The sequence below is a fragment of the Arachis hypogaea genome, chromosome 11 (genome assembly GCF_003086295.3).
Source record: "Arachis hypogaea cultivar Tifrunner chromosome 11, arahy.Tifrunner.gnm2.J5K5, whole genome shotgun sequence".
Lineage (NCBI taxonomy): Eukaryota > Viridiplantae > Streptophyta > Magnoliopsida > Fabales > Fabaceae > Arachis > Arachis hypogaea.
The window spans coordinates 107705380-107720622 of record NC_092046.1 but is presented as its reverse complement, the minus strand read 5'-3'; the positions used below and the strand labels follow the sequence as shown (position 1 = coordinate 107720622).

Genomic DNA, 15243 nt, shown 5'->3' with positions numbered 1-15243 from the left:
ATGTGATCAAAGGATCAAAAGATAATCCAAAGATATAAATACAATAGTAAAAAGTCCTATTTATACTAAACTAGTTACTAGGGTTTACAGAAATGAGTAAATGATGCAGAAATCCACTTTCGGGGCCCACTTGGTGTGTGCTTGGGCTGAGCATTGAGCTTTACACGTGTAGAGGCTTCTCTTGGAGTTGAACGCCAGTTTTTAACATGTTTCTGGTGTTTAACTCCACTTTGCAACCTGTTTCTGGCGTTTAACTCCAGAATAGAGCAGGAAGCTGGCGTTGAACACCAGTTTGTGTCATCTAAACTCGAGCAAAGTATGAACTATTATATATTACTGGAAATCCCTGGATGTCTACTTTCCAACGCAATTGAGATCGCACCATTTGGAGTTCTGTAGCTCCAGAAAATCCACTTTGAATGCAGGGAGGTCATAATCCAACAGCATCTGCAGTCCTTCTTCAACCTCTGAATCTGATTTTTGCTCAAGTCCCTTAATTTCAGCCAGAAAATACCTAAAATCACAGAAAAACACACAAACTCATAGTAAAGTCCAGAAATGTGATTTTTATTTAAAAACTAATAAAAATATATTAAAAACCAACTAAATCATACTGAAAACTATGTAAAAACAATGCCAAAAAGCATATAAATTATCCACTCATCACAACACCAAACTTAAATTGTTGCTTGTCCCCAAGCAACTAAAAATCAAATAGAATAAAAAGAAGAGAATATACTATAAATTCCAAAATATCAATGAAACTTAGCTCCAATCAGATGAGCGGGACTAGTAGCTTTTTGCCTCTTGAATAGTTTTGGCATCTCACTTTATCCCTTGAAGTTCAGAATGATTGGCATCTATAGGAACTTAGAATTCAGATGGTGTTATTGATTCTCCTAGTTCAGTATGTTGATTCTTGAACACAGCTACTTTATGAGTCTTGGTCGTGGCCCTAAGCACTCTGTTTTCCAGTATTACCACCGGATACATACATGCCACAGACACATAACTGGGTGAACCTTTTTAGATTGTGACTCAGCTTTGCTAAAGTCACCAATTAGAGGTGTCCAGGGTTCTTAAGCACACTCTTTTTTTTTCTTTGGACATTGACTTTAACTGCTCAGTCTCAAGTTTTCACTTGACACCTTCACGCCACAAGCACATGGTTAGGGACAGCTTGGTTTAGCCACTTAGGTCAGGATTTTATTCCTTTAGGCCCTCCTATCCACTGATGCGCAAAGCCTTGGATCCTTTTTATCACCCTTGCCTTTTGGTTTTAAGGGCTATTGACTTTTTGCTCTTGCCTTTTGGTTTAAAGAGCTTTTGGCTTTTTCTGCTTGCTTTTTTTTCTTTTTTTTTTTGCCATTTTTCTTTCTTTTTTTTTTCGCAAGCTTTTGTATTCACTGCTTTTTCTTGCTTCAAGAATCATTTTTATGATTTTTCAGATTATCAGATAACATGTCTCCTTTTTCATCATTCTTCAAGAGCCAACATATTTAACATTCATAAACACCAATTTCAAAAGACATATGCACTGTTCAAGCATTCATTCAGAAAACAAAAAGTATTGTCACCACATCAAAATAATTAAACTAGTTTCAAGGATGAATTCGAAACCCTGTACTTCTTGTTCTTTTGTTTTTAGAACATTTTTCATTTAAGAGAGGTGATGGATTCATAGGACATTCATAACTTTAAGGCATAGACACTTAAATACTAATGATCATGTAATAAGATACAAACATAAACATAAAGCATAGTAAACGAAAAATAAGAAAATAAGAACAAGGAGATTAAGGAACAGGTCCACCTTAGTGAGGGTGACATCTTCCTCTTCTTGAAGAACCAATGGTGCTCTTGAGCTTCTCTATGTCTCTTCCTTGCCTTTGTTACTCCTCCCTCATAGCTCTTTGATCTTATCTAATCTCATGAAGGATGATGGAGTGCTCTTGGTGCTCCACCCTTAGTTGTCCCATGTTGGAACTTAATTCTCCTAAGGAAGTGTTGTGGAGGGAAGTGCATCCCCTGAGGCATCTCAGGGATTTCATGGTGAGGGATTTTCTCATGCTCTTGTTAAGGTCCATGATCTCTTATTTTGCAGTCAAATGCTCTACTACTGAGCTATGGACCCTTGAGATGAATCTCTCCATCTCCCATGACTCGAATGTTGAAGCTTTTGTCTTCCCTTTCCTCTTTCTAGAGGTTTCTCCAGCTTTAGGTGCCATAAATGGTTATGGAAAAACAAAAAGCAATGCTTTTACCACACCAAACTTAAAAGGTTTGCTTGTCCTCGAGCAAAAGAAGGAAGAAGGTAGTAGAAGAAGAAGAAAATGGAGGAGATGGAGGGAGGTGAGTGGTTCGGCCATGTGTGGGTGGGTTTGGGAGGGGAGAGTGGTGAAGAGGTGATGGGGAAGGGAGAATGAGGTAATTGGTGAAGGGTATTTGTGGAAGAGTGTTATGGAAAAGTGTGAAGAGGAGAGAAGAAAAGGTAGGGATGCTGTGGGGTCCACAGATCCTGAGGGGATCCTATGGGGTCCACAGATCATGTGGGGTCAAGGACTTAACATCCCTGCTCCAATTAGGCGTGTAAAATGCCCTTAGTATGCATGTCTGGCGTTAAACGCCAGCTTGCTGCTTGTTTTTGGCGTTAAACGCCCAAATGTAGCCTGTTTCTGGCGTTTAACGCCACTTCCATGCTCTGTGCTGGCGTTAAACGCTAGTCTGGTGCTTGTTTCTGGCGTTTAACGCCAGCTTGATGCTTCTTTCTGGTGTTAAATGCCAGTTTAATGCTTCTTATTGGCATTTAAACGCCAATAAGTTCCTCCTCCAGGGTGAGCTATTTTTAAAGCTGTTTTTCATTCTATTTTTGATTTTTCAGTAGTTTTTATGACTCCACATGATCATCAACCTAAAAAAAACATAAAATAACAGTAGAAAATAAAATAGATATAATTAAATAACATTGGGTTGCCTCCCAACAAGTGCTTCTTTAAAGTCAATAGCTTGACAGTGAGCTCTTATGAAGCCTCAAAGATGTTCAGAGCATTGTTGGAACCTCCCAACACCAAACTTAGAGTTTGAATGTGGGGGTTCAACACCAAACTTAGAGTTTGATTGTGGCCTCCCAACACCAAACTTAGAGTTTGACTGTGGGGCCTGGGTTGACTCTGCAGTGAGAGAAGCTTTTCATGCTTACTCTTCATGGTTATAGAAGGAGATCCTTGAGTTTTAAACACAAGGTTATCCTCATTCAGTTGAAGGACTAACTCTCCTCTATCCACATCAATCACAGCTTTTGCTGTGGCCAGGAAGGGTCTTCCAAGGATGATGGATTCATCCTCATCCTTCCTAGTGTCTAGGATAATGAAATCAGCAGGGATGTAAAGGCCTTTAACCTTTACTAACACATCCTCTACTAGTCCATAAGCCTATTTTCTTGAGTTATCTGCCATCTCTAATGAGATTCTGGCAGCTTGCACCTCAAAGATCCTAAGTTTATCCATTACAGAGAGTGGCATTAAGTTTATTCCTGACCCTAGGTCACACAGGGCCTTCTCAAAGGTCATGGTGCCTATGTTACAGGGAATTAGGAATTTACCCGGATCCTGTTTCTTTTGAGGTAATTTCTGCCTATCCAATGCATTTAGTTCATTGGTGAGCAAGGGAGGTTCATCTTCCCAAGTCTCATTACCAAATAATTTGGCATTCATCTTCATGATTGCACCAAGGTACTTAGCAACTTGCTCTTTAGTAACGTCTTCATTCTCTTCAGAAGAAGAATACTCATCAGAGCTCATGAAGGGCAGCAGGAGGTTCAATGGAATCTCTATGGTCTCTAGATGAGCCTCAGATTCCTTTGGTTCCTCAAAGGGAAACTCCTTATTGGTCACTGAACGTCCCAAGAGGTCTTTCTCACTAGGATTCACGTCCTCCTCCTCCCTTGTAGGTTCGGCCATGATGGTCAAATCAATGGCCTTGCACTCTCTCTTTGGATTTTCTTCTGTATTGCTTGGGAGAGTACTAGGAGGAGTTTCAGTGACTCTTTTACTCAGCTAGCCCACTTGTGCCTCCAAATTTCTAATGGAGGACCTTGTTTCATTCATGAAACTCACAGTGGCCTTAGATAGATCAGAGACTATATTTGCTAAGCTAGAAGGATTCTGCTCAGAATTCTCTGTCTGTTGCTGAGTGGATGATGGAAAAGGTTTGCTATTGCTAAACCTGTTTCTTCCACCATTATAGGTATTCCCATAGGGTTCACCCATGTAATTCACCTCTGCTATTGCAGGGTTCTCAGGATCATAAGCTTCTTCTTCAAAAGATGCGTCTTTAGTACTGTTGAATGATTCCTTCAATCCATTCAGACTCTAAGAGATCATATTGACTTGCTGAGTCAATATTTTATTCTGAGCCAATATGGCATTCAGAGTATCAATTTCAAAAACTCCCTTCCTCATAGGCGTCCCATTACTCACAGGATTCCTATTAGAAGTGTACATAAACTAGTTATTTGTAACCATGTCAATGAGTTCTTGAGCTTCTGCAGGCATTTTCTTTAAGTGAATGGATCCACCTGTAGAATGGTCCAATGACATCTTAGATAAATTAGACAGACCATCATAGAATATATCCAGGATGGTCCATTCTGAAAGCATGTCAGAAGGACACTTTTTGGTCAGTTGCTTGTATCTCTCCCAAGCTTCATAGAGGGATTCACCTTCTTTCTGTCTGAAGGTTTGAACATCCACTCTAAGCTTACTAAGCTTTTGAGGAGGAAAGAACTTGGCTAAGAAAGCCGTGACCAGCTTATCCCAAGAGTTTAGGCTATCCTTAGGTTGAGAGTCCAACTATATTCTAGCTCTGTCTCTTACAGCAAACGGGAAAAGCATAGGCCTGTAGACCTCGGAGTCAACCCCATTGGTCTTAACAGTATCACAGATCTACAAGAACTCAGTTAAAAACTAAAAAGGATCTTCTGATGGAAGTCCATGAAACTTGCAGTTCTGTTGCATCAGAGAAACTAATTGAGGCTTTAGCTCAAAATTGTTTGCTCCAATGGCAGGGATTGAAATGCTTTTTCCATGTATATTGGAATTTGGTGCAGTAAAGTCACCAAGCATCTTCCTTGCATTGTTATTATTTTCGGCCATGTCTCCTTCTTTTTCGAAAATTTCTGTCAGATTTTCTCCAGAGAGTTGTGCTTTAGCTTCCCTTAACTTCCTCTTCAGAGTCCTTTCAGGTTCAAGATCAGCCTCAACAAGAATGTTCTTATCCTTGTTCCTGCTCATATGAAAAAGAAGAAAACAGAAAAGAAAATATGGAATCCTCTATGTCACAGTATAGAGATTCCTTATGTAAGTAAAGAGAAGAATAGAAGAGAAATTCGAACACTAGGAGGAAGAGAGGGTTCAAATTTTTAGATGAAGAGAAGTGTTAGTAAATAAATAAAATAATTAGAAAGAGATGAGGGGGAGAGAATTTCGAAAATTAAATAAATTAAAATAAAAGTATTTTTTTAAATTAAAAAATCAAAGTTAAAATTCGAAAATAAGAAAATAGATAAATTAAAATTAAAAATTAAAATAATTAGTTAATTAAAAAAGAATTTTGAAAAAGAGGAAGGTGATTTTCTAAAATTAGAGAGAGAATTAGTTAGGTAGTTTTGAAAAAGATATGATTGAAATAGTAAACTTTTAAAATCAAACAAAAAGTTAAGTGGTTAATTGAAAAAGATTTGAAAATCAAATTTTGAAAAGATAAGAAGTTAGAAAAGAAGTTAGAAAAGATTTTGAAATTGATTTTGAAAAGATGTGATTGAAACTTATTTTGAAAAAGAATGAAAAAGAAATTCAAAAAGATTTGATTTTGAAAATTAAAGTTGATTACTTGACTAACAAGAAACAAAAAGATATGATTTAAAATTTAAAGATTGAACCTTTCTTACTAGGCAAGTAACGAACTTAAAAATTTTTGAATCAATCACATTAATTGTTAGTAGAGATTTTGAAATTATGAAACAAAATAAGAAAAAGATTTTGAAAATAAATTTGAAAATTTCGAAATTTTGAAAGAAAAAAATGAAACAGATTTGATTTTTGAAAAAGATTTGAAAAAGATAGAATTTTTAAATTGAAAATTTGATCTGACTCATAAGAAACAACTAAATTTTTAAAACTTTTGACTAGATCAAATCAAATTTTTGAAAATTATAAGTGAAAAGGGAAAGATATTTTTTTTATTTTTGAATTTTAATTATGAGAGAGAAAAACATCAAAAAGACTCAATGCATGAAAATTTTGGATCAAAATAAATGATGCATGCAAGAACACTATGAATGTCAAGATGAACACCAAGAACACTTTGAATGTCAAGATGAACATCAAGAACTTATTTTTGAAAATTTTTAAGAAAAGAAAAACATGCAAGACACCAAATTTAGAAATTTTTCATGTATAGACACTATGAATGCAAGAATGCATATGAAAAACAACAAAAGACACAAAACAAGAAGACATGAAGATCAAACAAGAAGACTTGTCAAGAACAACTTGAAGATCATGAAGAACACATGCATGAATTTTCGAAAAATGCAAGAAATAGATAAACATGCAATTGACACCAAACTTACAATTTTGACACAAGACTCAAACAAGAAAAACAAATTTTTTTTTTGGTTTTATGATTTTATTAAAATTTTTGGTATTTTTCGAAAATTATTTGGAAAAGCAAAATAAAGATTTCAAAATTTTTAATAAGAATTCCAGAAATCTTGCAATGTTAGTCTAAAGCTCCAGTCCAGGAATTAGACATGGCTTACTAGCCAGCCAAGCTTTCAGTGAAAGCTCCGGTCCAAAACACTAGACATGGCCAATGGCCAGCCAAGCTTTAGCAGATACAAATCAGACATACAAAAGCTGATACTTCATCCAACTTCATTCTTATGCTGATAAGTGGAAGCCCCAGTCCAAATGAATTAGACATGGCTTTACAGCCAGCCAGGCTTCAACATGCTTCATGAAACTCTAGAATTCATTCTTAAAAATTCTGAAGAACATAGAATAAATTTTTTTTGAAAATATTTATTTAAATTTTTTTTGAAATATTTTCGAAAATAAAAAAAAACAAAAAGATTAAAATTAAAATAAATTACCTAATCTGAGCAACAAGATGAACCGTCAGTTGTCCAAACTCGAACAATCCCCGGCAACGACGCCAAATACTTGGTGCACAAAATTGTGATCATCAACAATGGTGCCAAAGACTTGGTGCTCTCAAACGTGAATCACACTTTGTCACAACTTCGCACAACTAACCAGCAAGTGCACTAGGTCATCCAAGTAATAAACCTTACATGAGTAAGGGTCGATCCCACGGAGATTGTCGGCCTGAAGCAAGCTATGGTCACCTTGTAAATCTCAGTCAGGCGGATTCAAATGGTTTTAGAGATTTGATAATTAAAAGATAAAAAAAATGTAAAATAAAGATAGAGATACTTATGTAATTCATTGGTGAGAATTTCAGATAAGCGTATAGAGATGCTTTTGTTCCTCCTGAACCTCTGCTTTCCTGCTGTCTTCAACCAATCCTTCATACTCCTTTCCATGGCAAGCTGTATGTTGGGCATCACCGTTGTCAATGGCTACATCCCGTCCCCTCTGTGAAAATGGTCCAATGCGCTGTCACTGCATGGCTAATCATCTGTCGGTTCTCGATCATACTGGAATAGGATTTACTATCCTTTTGCTTCTGTCACTATGCCCAGCACTCGCGAGTTTGAAGCTCGTCACAGCCATCCCTTCCCAGATCCTACTCGGAATACCACAGACAAGGTTTAGACTTTCCAGATCTTAGGAATAGTCGTCCATGGGTTCTAACTTATACCACAAAGACTCTAATATCTCGGACTCGGTCCCCTATATTAGATATCTAAGAGATACTCATTCTGTCTCGTCTTCATGTAGAACGGAAGTGGTTATCAGGTACGCGTTCATAGGTGAGAATGGTGATGAGCGTCACATAATCATCACATTCATCATGTTCTTGGGTGCGAATGAATATCTTAGAATAGGAATAAGCTTGAATTGAATAGAAAAACGATAGTACTTTGCATTAATACTCAAGGAGCGGCAGAACTCCACACCTTAATCTATGGTGTGTAGAAACTCTACCGTTGAAAATACATAAGAACAAGGTCTAGGCATGGCCAAATGGCCAGCCCCCAAAATGTGATCAAAGGATCAAAAGATAATCCAAAGCTGTAAATACAATAGTAAAAAGTCCTATTTATACTAAACTAGTTACTAGGGTTTACAGAAATGAGTAAATGATGCAGAAATCCACTTCCGGGGCCTACTTGGTGTGTGCTTGGGCTGAGTATTGAGCTTTACATGTGTAGAGGCTTCTCTTGGAGTTGAACGCCAGTTTTTAACCTGTTTCTGGTATTTAACTCCACTTTGCAACCTGTTTCTGGCGTTTAACTCCAGAATAGAGCAGGAAGCTGGCGTTCAACGCCAGTTTGCGTTATCTAAACTCGGGCAAAGTATGAACTATTATATATTGCTGGAAATCCCTGGATGTCTACTTTCTAACGCAATTGAGATCGCGCCAATTGGAGTTCTGTAGCTCCAGAAAATCCACTTTGAGTGCAGGGAGGTCAGAATCCAACAGCATCTGCAGCCCTTCTTCAACCTCTGAATCTGATTTTTGTTCAAGTCCCTCAATTTTAGCCAAAAAATACTTGAAATCACAGAAAAATACACAAACTCATAGTAAAGTCCAGAAATGTGATTTTTATTTAAAAACTAATAAAAATATATTAAAAACTAACTAAATCATACTGAAAACTATGTAAAAACAATGCCAAAAAGTGTATAAATTATCCGCTCATCAGTTATCCTTTACTGAATAAAGGAAAGTCAAGCAACTAACTAACCAACTCTGAATCCCAAGTCCTAATCCTTTCCTAAGGAAGGATTAGAGTCAGAGACCAGAAAATTAGCCAACAACTTCCAATCAAAATTAACACTTGCGTATTCCAACTGAAGGGTTTCCTTTTAATCAACTCCCAAGTCAAGTTGGGAGTCTACTCCATTGACATGAAAATTACTTGCACATAATTAAAAAGGGAATAGAAGGAAGACATGATAAACAATAACTGAAAATTAATTAAAAGTAAAAGTAATCCTTTGCATTAATAAATTCCAAAATGCAACATACGTATCTGAACAAGGTTAATAAGTAATCAAAAGAGTAAGGGAATAAGAAAGCAAACTAGAATAATGGAAACTTCAACGGAGGTAATGACTCTTCTCAATATCCAAAGCAAAAGCATAAAACTCTAAAACTATGAATGTAAAGGAAACCTAGAGGAAGTAGTAATTTTTCTCTAAGATTCAAAACTAAAACTAAAATTATGCGTAATGTGAATGTCTGTTGAGTATCTACTTATCCCCTGGCTCTAGTCTGTGTTTCTGGGCCGAAAATTGGGTCCAAGCTCAGCCTAAATTCGCCCCCAGCGTATGCGTCGATTGGCGATATTCCTTGTCACGCATACGCGTCAGTCACGCGTACGCGTCGCTGATCATCTTTGCGTATCACGTGTACGTGTCAGGTATGCGCACGTGTCACCGTGCGAACTCCAATTCACGCGCACGCGTGAGCCGTGTGTGCGCATCTCTCCTCACTGGTTATCTCCTTCCATTTATGCAAGCTTCCTCTTCATCCTCTAAATCATTCCTGCCCTATAAAGTCTGAAAATACTTAACACACAGATCACGGCATCGAATGGTATAAAGGGGAATTAAAATATACAATTTAAAGGCTTAGGAAGCAGGTTTTCAACCATAGAACAAAATTGGGAAGGAATTGTAAAATCATGCAATTCATATGAATAAGTGTGCAAAGACTTGATAAAAACCACTCAAATTAGCACAAGATAAACCATAAAATAGTGGTTTATCAGTAACACTAGCAAATTTTATATAACTTTGAAGCCCCGGATGTTAGCATTCCAACGCAAGTGGAACCGCCACATTCGGACCTCTATAGCTCAAGTTATGGTCAATTTAGTACGAAGAGGTCAGGGTTGACAGCTTAGCAATTTCTTCAATTTCTTGTATTCCTTCCACTTTTGCATGCTTCCTTTCCATCCTCTAAGCCATTCCTCCCCCATAAACCCTGAAATCACTTAACACACATATTAAGGCATCGAATGGTAATAAGAGAGGATTAAACATAGCAAATTAAGGCCAAAGAAGCATGTTTTCAATCATAGCATAAAATTAGGAAGGAAAATGTAAAACATGCGAATTCTATGAATAATTGTGAGAATAGTGGATAAAATCCACTCAATTAAGTACAAAATATACTACGAAATAGTGGTGCATCAACCGCCCAATAGGCCTTATGTTCAATTTCCACTGGGAGGTGGCATGCCTTCCCATAGACAATCCGAAAGGGACTCATTCCTAACGAAGTCTTATAGGCTGTCCTATATGCCCACAATGCCTCTGCCAACTGAGAGCTCCAGTCTTTCCTTTGTGGACTCACCCCCTTTTCAAAAATTTGCTTTATCTCTCGGTTGGACACCTCCGCTTGCCCATTTATTTGGGGGTGATAAGCGGTTGCAACCTTGTGTAATACCCCATATCGCTTGAGTAGTGCTTCTACCTTCCTGTTGCAAAAGTGAGAACCTTGGTCGCCCACGATTGCTCGTGGCGACCCATAGCGGCATACAATATTGTTTCTAATGAAAGAAACCATAGTATTAGCGTCATCAAGGTGGGTAGGTATCGCTTCTACCCACTTTAATACGTAATCAACCACTAACAGAATGTACATATATCCATTTGAGTTAGGAAATGGCCCCATAAAGTCTATGCCCCACACATCAAAGATTTCGCAAAACAACATTGGTTGTTGAGACATTTCATATTTTTTGGATGCATTTCCGGACTTTTGACATTGGTGACATGACACACAAAATTGGTTAGCATCCTTGAACAATGTTGGCCACTAGAATCCACAATCCAAAACCTTTTTAGCTGTTCGTTGTGGACCAAAATGGCCGCCACACTTGGATGAATGACAGAACTCAAGGATAGGTTAGAATTCGGATTCCGAGACACATCTTCGAATTACTTGGTCTACTCCCCTTTTCCACAAGTGAGGATCATCCCAAATGTAATATTTGGAATCACTCCTCAACTTATCCCTTTGATGTTTTGAAAAGTTAGGAGGGAAAATATTAGCAACCAAGTAGTTCGCCATAGGTGCAAACCAAGGAAAACTATCTAAAACAGTATGCAAACCATCTAAAGGGAATGAGTCGTCAATCAGAAATGGGTCATATTTAAGATTTTCAAGGCGGCTTAAATGGTCTGCGACTAAATTTTGTGACCCACTTTGATCCCTAATCTCAATGTCAAATTCTTGCAAGAGCAAGACCCAACGTATGAGCCTAGGTTTTGACTCATTCTTTGTCAACAAATACATTAAAGCTGCATGATCCATGTATACCACTATTTTGGAGCCTAACAAGTAAGATCGAAATCTATCCAATGCATAAACAATGGCTAAGAGCTCTTTTTCCGTAGTGGTATAGTTGGATTGTGCCGCATCCAAATGTCTTTGAGGAATAAGCCATGATGTAAGGGAGCTTACCATCGCGCTGTGCAAGCGTGGCACCTACGGCATGATTTGACGCATCGCATATGACCTCGAACGACTGTGTCCAGTTAGGACCCCTCACAATTTGTGTCGTGGTAAGAGCTCTCCTCAGCTCCTCAAATGCCTCCACACAATCACTATCTAACTCAAAGTCCACGTCCTTTTAGAGTAGGCGCGATCATGGCAATGCAATCATGCTGAAATTCTTGATAAAGTGCCTATAGAATCCTGCATGCCCTAAAAAGGAATGGACCTCCATCACAAAAGAGGGGTGAGGTAAACTGGTAATGACATCAACCTTGGTCGGGTCCATAGAAATGCCTTTATAAAAAACTATGTGTCCTAACACTATACCTTGTCTCACCATGAATTGACATTTTTCGAAATTGAGGACAAGGTTAGTGTCAACACACTTCTTTAATACTTTGGCCAAGTTCTCTAAACAACTATCAAAAGAAATCCCATATACACTGAAATCATCCATAAAGACTTCCAGACAACTCTCCATAAGATCAGAAAAGACACTAGTCATACACCGCTGAAAAGTGGCGGGTGCATTGCACAACCCAAATGGCATCCTTTTGTAAGCAAAGGTGCCAAAGGGACAAGTAAAGGTGTTCTTTTCCTGATCCTCTGGAGCAATATGTATCTGGAAGTATCCAGTAAAACCATCAAGAAAGCAATAATGAGATTTACCTGCAAGTCGGTACAACATCTGGTCAATGAATGGCAATGGGTAATGGTCATTCCTTGTTGTGGCGTTTAGCCTCATATAATCAATGCATACCCGCCAAGCATTTCTCACTCTTGTAGTGACCTCTTCACCATCATCCTTTTTGATACTAGTGATTCCTGATTTCTTTGGAACGACTTGGACTGGGCTCACCTACTCATTGTCGGAAATCGGATAGATAATATTCGCATCAAGTAGCCTTGTGACTTCCTTTTTCACCACATCAAGAATGGTAGGGTTGAGCCTTCTTTGAGGTTGTCTAACCGGCCGAGCTTCCTCTTGGAGAAAAATACGATGCATACACATACGGGAGTCAATCCCCACAATGTCGGCCAAGCTCCAACTGATTACCTTCTAGTGCTTCCTTAAGACCTCTAGGAGCTTCTCTTCTTCTTGGCTAGAAAGCTCACTAGCAATAATGACCGAAAACTTTTGGTTGCCCTCAAGAAATGCATACTTCAAATGAGAAGGTAGAGGCTTCAATTCACTTTTTGCTTTAAGTTGAGGTTCTTTTTCACTAAGATCATAAAGCTCATCCTTATCAACTTTCTCTTGTTCATCCTCATTTTTGTCCTCTCCTTCAACAACAAGGTGGCACAACTTGTCATGTTCTTCTCTTTGTATATCCGCTACTACCTCATTAATCACATCACATCGGAGAATGGAGTGTTCTTCAGGTGGGTGTTTCATGGCCTCCTCTAAGTTAAACTTGATAGTGTTGTCATTTACCTCAAAAGAGTATGTGCCGGTAAAGGCATCCAATTTGAATTTAGAGGTCTTCAAGAACGGTCTACCAAGAAAGACGGAGGAAGAACTTCTATTATCCATCCGAGGCATCTCAAAGATATAGAAATTAACCAGAAACACCAAATCCTTGATTGCCACAAGTACATCTTCCGCTATCCCTACTACGGTGATCACACTCTTATCGGCTAAGGCAAATTTGGCAGCCGACCTTTTCAATGGGGCTAACTTCAACCTCGCAAATATAGAGAGTGGCATAATAGTCACACAAGCACCAGATCACACATGCAATCATGAAATGCAACTCCACCAATCCGACGAGATATTAAGCATGGTCCGGGGTCACTACACTTTTCCAGAATAGGCTTCATCAATGATGAAATGGAACTACTCAATGACAATATTTCCAACTCACCAATCCTATCTTTGTATGTGCACAAGTCCTTTAAAAACTTAGCATACTTCGGAATTTGTTGAATAGCATCGAGAAGTGGGATGGTTACCTCAACCTTCTTGAATACTTGAAGCATGTTTAGATCAAACTCGGAGTTTTCTTGGCCTTATTTACCATGGAAAGGAATGGGATAGGAATGGATTCATTCATTATAGCCTTCCTTTTAGGCTCCTTAAGGCTCGCTTCTTCTTCTTCTTGCCTTGTGTCTACCTCCTCTTCTTCATGTGGAACTTTAACAACCACTTTGTCATGAATGTTTTCCATGACCCTAGGAGGTATTTTTTCTAATGTAGTCCCCAACCGTAGAGTGATGGCGTTGAGACCACCCTTGGGGTTTGGAAGGGGTTAGGATAGAAGGTTAGAAGAACTTGAGGGTTGGTTGGTGTTGTTGGAGGAGGGTAACGACATCCTTGAAAGTAACTCGTGCATGTTGGACAATTGAGCACTCATGTCACCAAATTGTACACTGAGGTTCCTCGTGTCTTCTGCTTGTTTCTCCACTACGGCCTTAATCCTCTCTTGCTCTTGGTGGAGTGCACGGTTAGAATCATAACCATGGTTGGTGGAGGAGGAAGAAGATGGGTTGGATTGTTGTCTTTGATGCGGTGCTTGGTATCTAAAGGAGTTGTTTTGGTTTTGGTGAGGTGCTTGGTATGGTTGGTTGTGGTGATTTTGGTTGGCTTGATGGTTTTTGTTGTGATATTGGGATGAGGTTTGGTGATTGTAGTGGTAATAAGGAGAGGAGTTTTTCCACCTTTGATTTTGATTGTTCCCTTGTGCATTGTCCCTCCATCCTTGGTTTAAACTATTACTATGAGAGTAATTATTTTGGCCTTGAGATTGACAGGGTAGATGGTTGTTATAGTTCACATTGGCTACTGCAAGGGTATAATCCTCTTGAACTTGGTGGCATTGGTCGGTGTAATCTGCGGTGCTAGAGCACAAACCACATACTCTAGGAGGCCCTTCGAGTTGGAGTGTTTGGGGTGGGGCTTGGACGGCTTGGATTGAGTTGAATGCCTTTTGTTCCTTGCGCATCTCCGTGAGGAGAGTAGTCATATCCCCAAGTACTTTGGTCAAACTTGATTCAAAAGAGGTTGCTTCCACCACACCCTTGAGGGGATTACTCCTTACCCTTACGTGTTGTGTAGCCTCGGCGACATCATTTATCAAGCTCCAAGCTTCCACCGCCGTCTTGTTTTTGGAAAGGGAATCACCACTAGAAGCGGTGAGTAATCTATTGTCCGCCGCACAAAGACCTCCAGTGAAATAACTAATGAGCAAGTAAGTATCCAATCCATGGTGTGGGCAAGACTACAAGAGCCTCTTGAATCAAATCCAATACTCATATAGGGTCTCTTGGTCCTTTTGCATTATACCAGAGATTTCTTTCCGGATATAATCAGTTTTCTCCGGCGGAAATAACTTGTCAAAAAACTCTCTTCTCAACAAATCCCATTCGGTCACTACCTCATCCGGTTGGGAATAGAACCACTCTTTTGCTTGCCCCTCAAGAGAGAAGGGGAAGGTGGTACATGAAATCGTGATCTCACACTTTTCTCACAACTCCGTGCAACTAACCAGCAAGTGCACTGGGTCGTCCAAGTAATAAACCTTACGTGAGTAAGGGTCGATCCCACGG

At 38.9% G+C, this 15243-nt stretch overlaps 1 protein-coding gene and 1 non-coding gene across 2 annotated transcripts; one reads left to right on the top strand and one right to left on the bottom strand.

Moving 5' to 3' along the window:
- Positions 1–4652: 4652 nt before the first annotated feature.
- LOC112724482 (small nucleolar RNA R71) lies at positions 4653–4760 on the top strand. Its single transcript, XR_003163643.1, has one exon. It is a non-coding gene; the product is annotated as a small nucleolar RNA R71 (small nucleolar RNA).
- Positions 4761–11106: 6346 nt separating this feature from the next.
- Positions 11107–11667, bottom strand: LOC140176165 (uncharacterized). Its single transcript, XM_072206055.1, has one exon. It carries the CDS (start codon positions 11665–11667, stop codon positions 11107–11109), a length of 561 nt encoding a protein of 186 aa, XP_072062156.1.
- Between the last annotated feature and the right edge of the window lie 3576 nt (positions 11668–15243).

Coding starts and splice junctions, on each gene's coding strand:
- LOC140176165 (XM_072206055.1), bottom strand. CDS start 11,667: ATGGTAAGCTCCCTTACATCATGGCTTATTCCTCAAAGACATTTGGAT.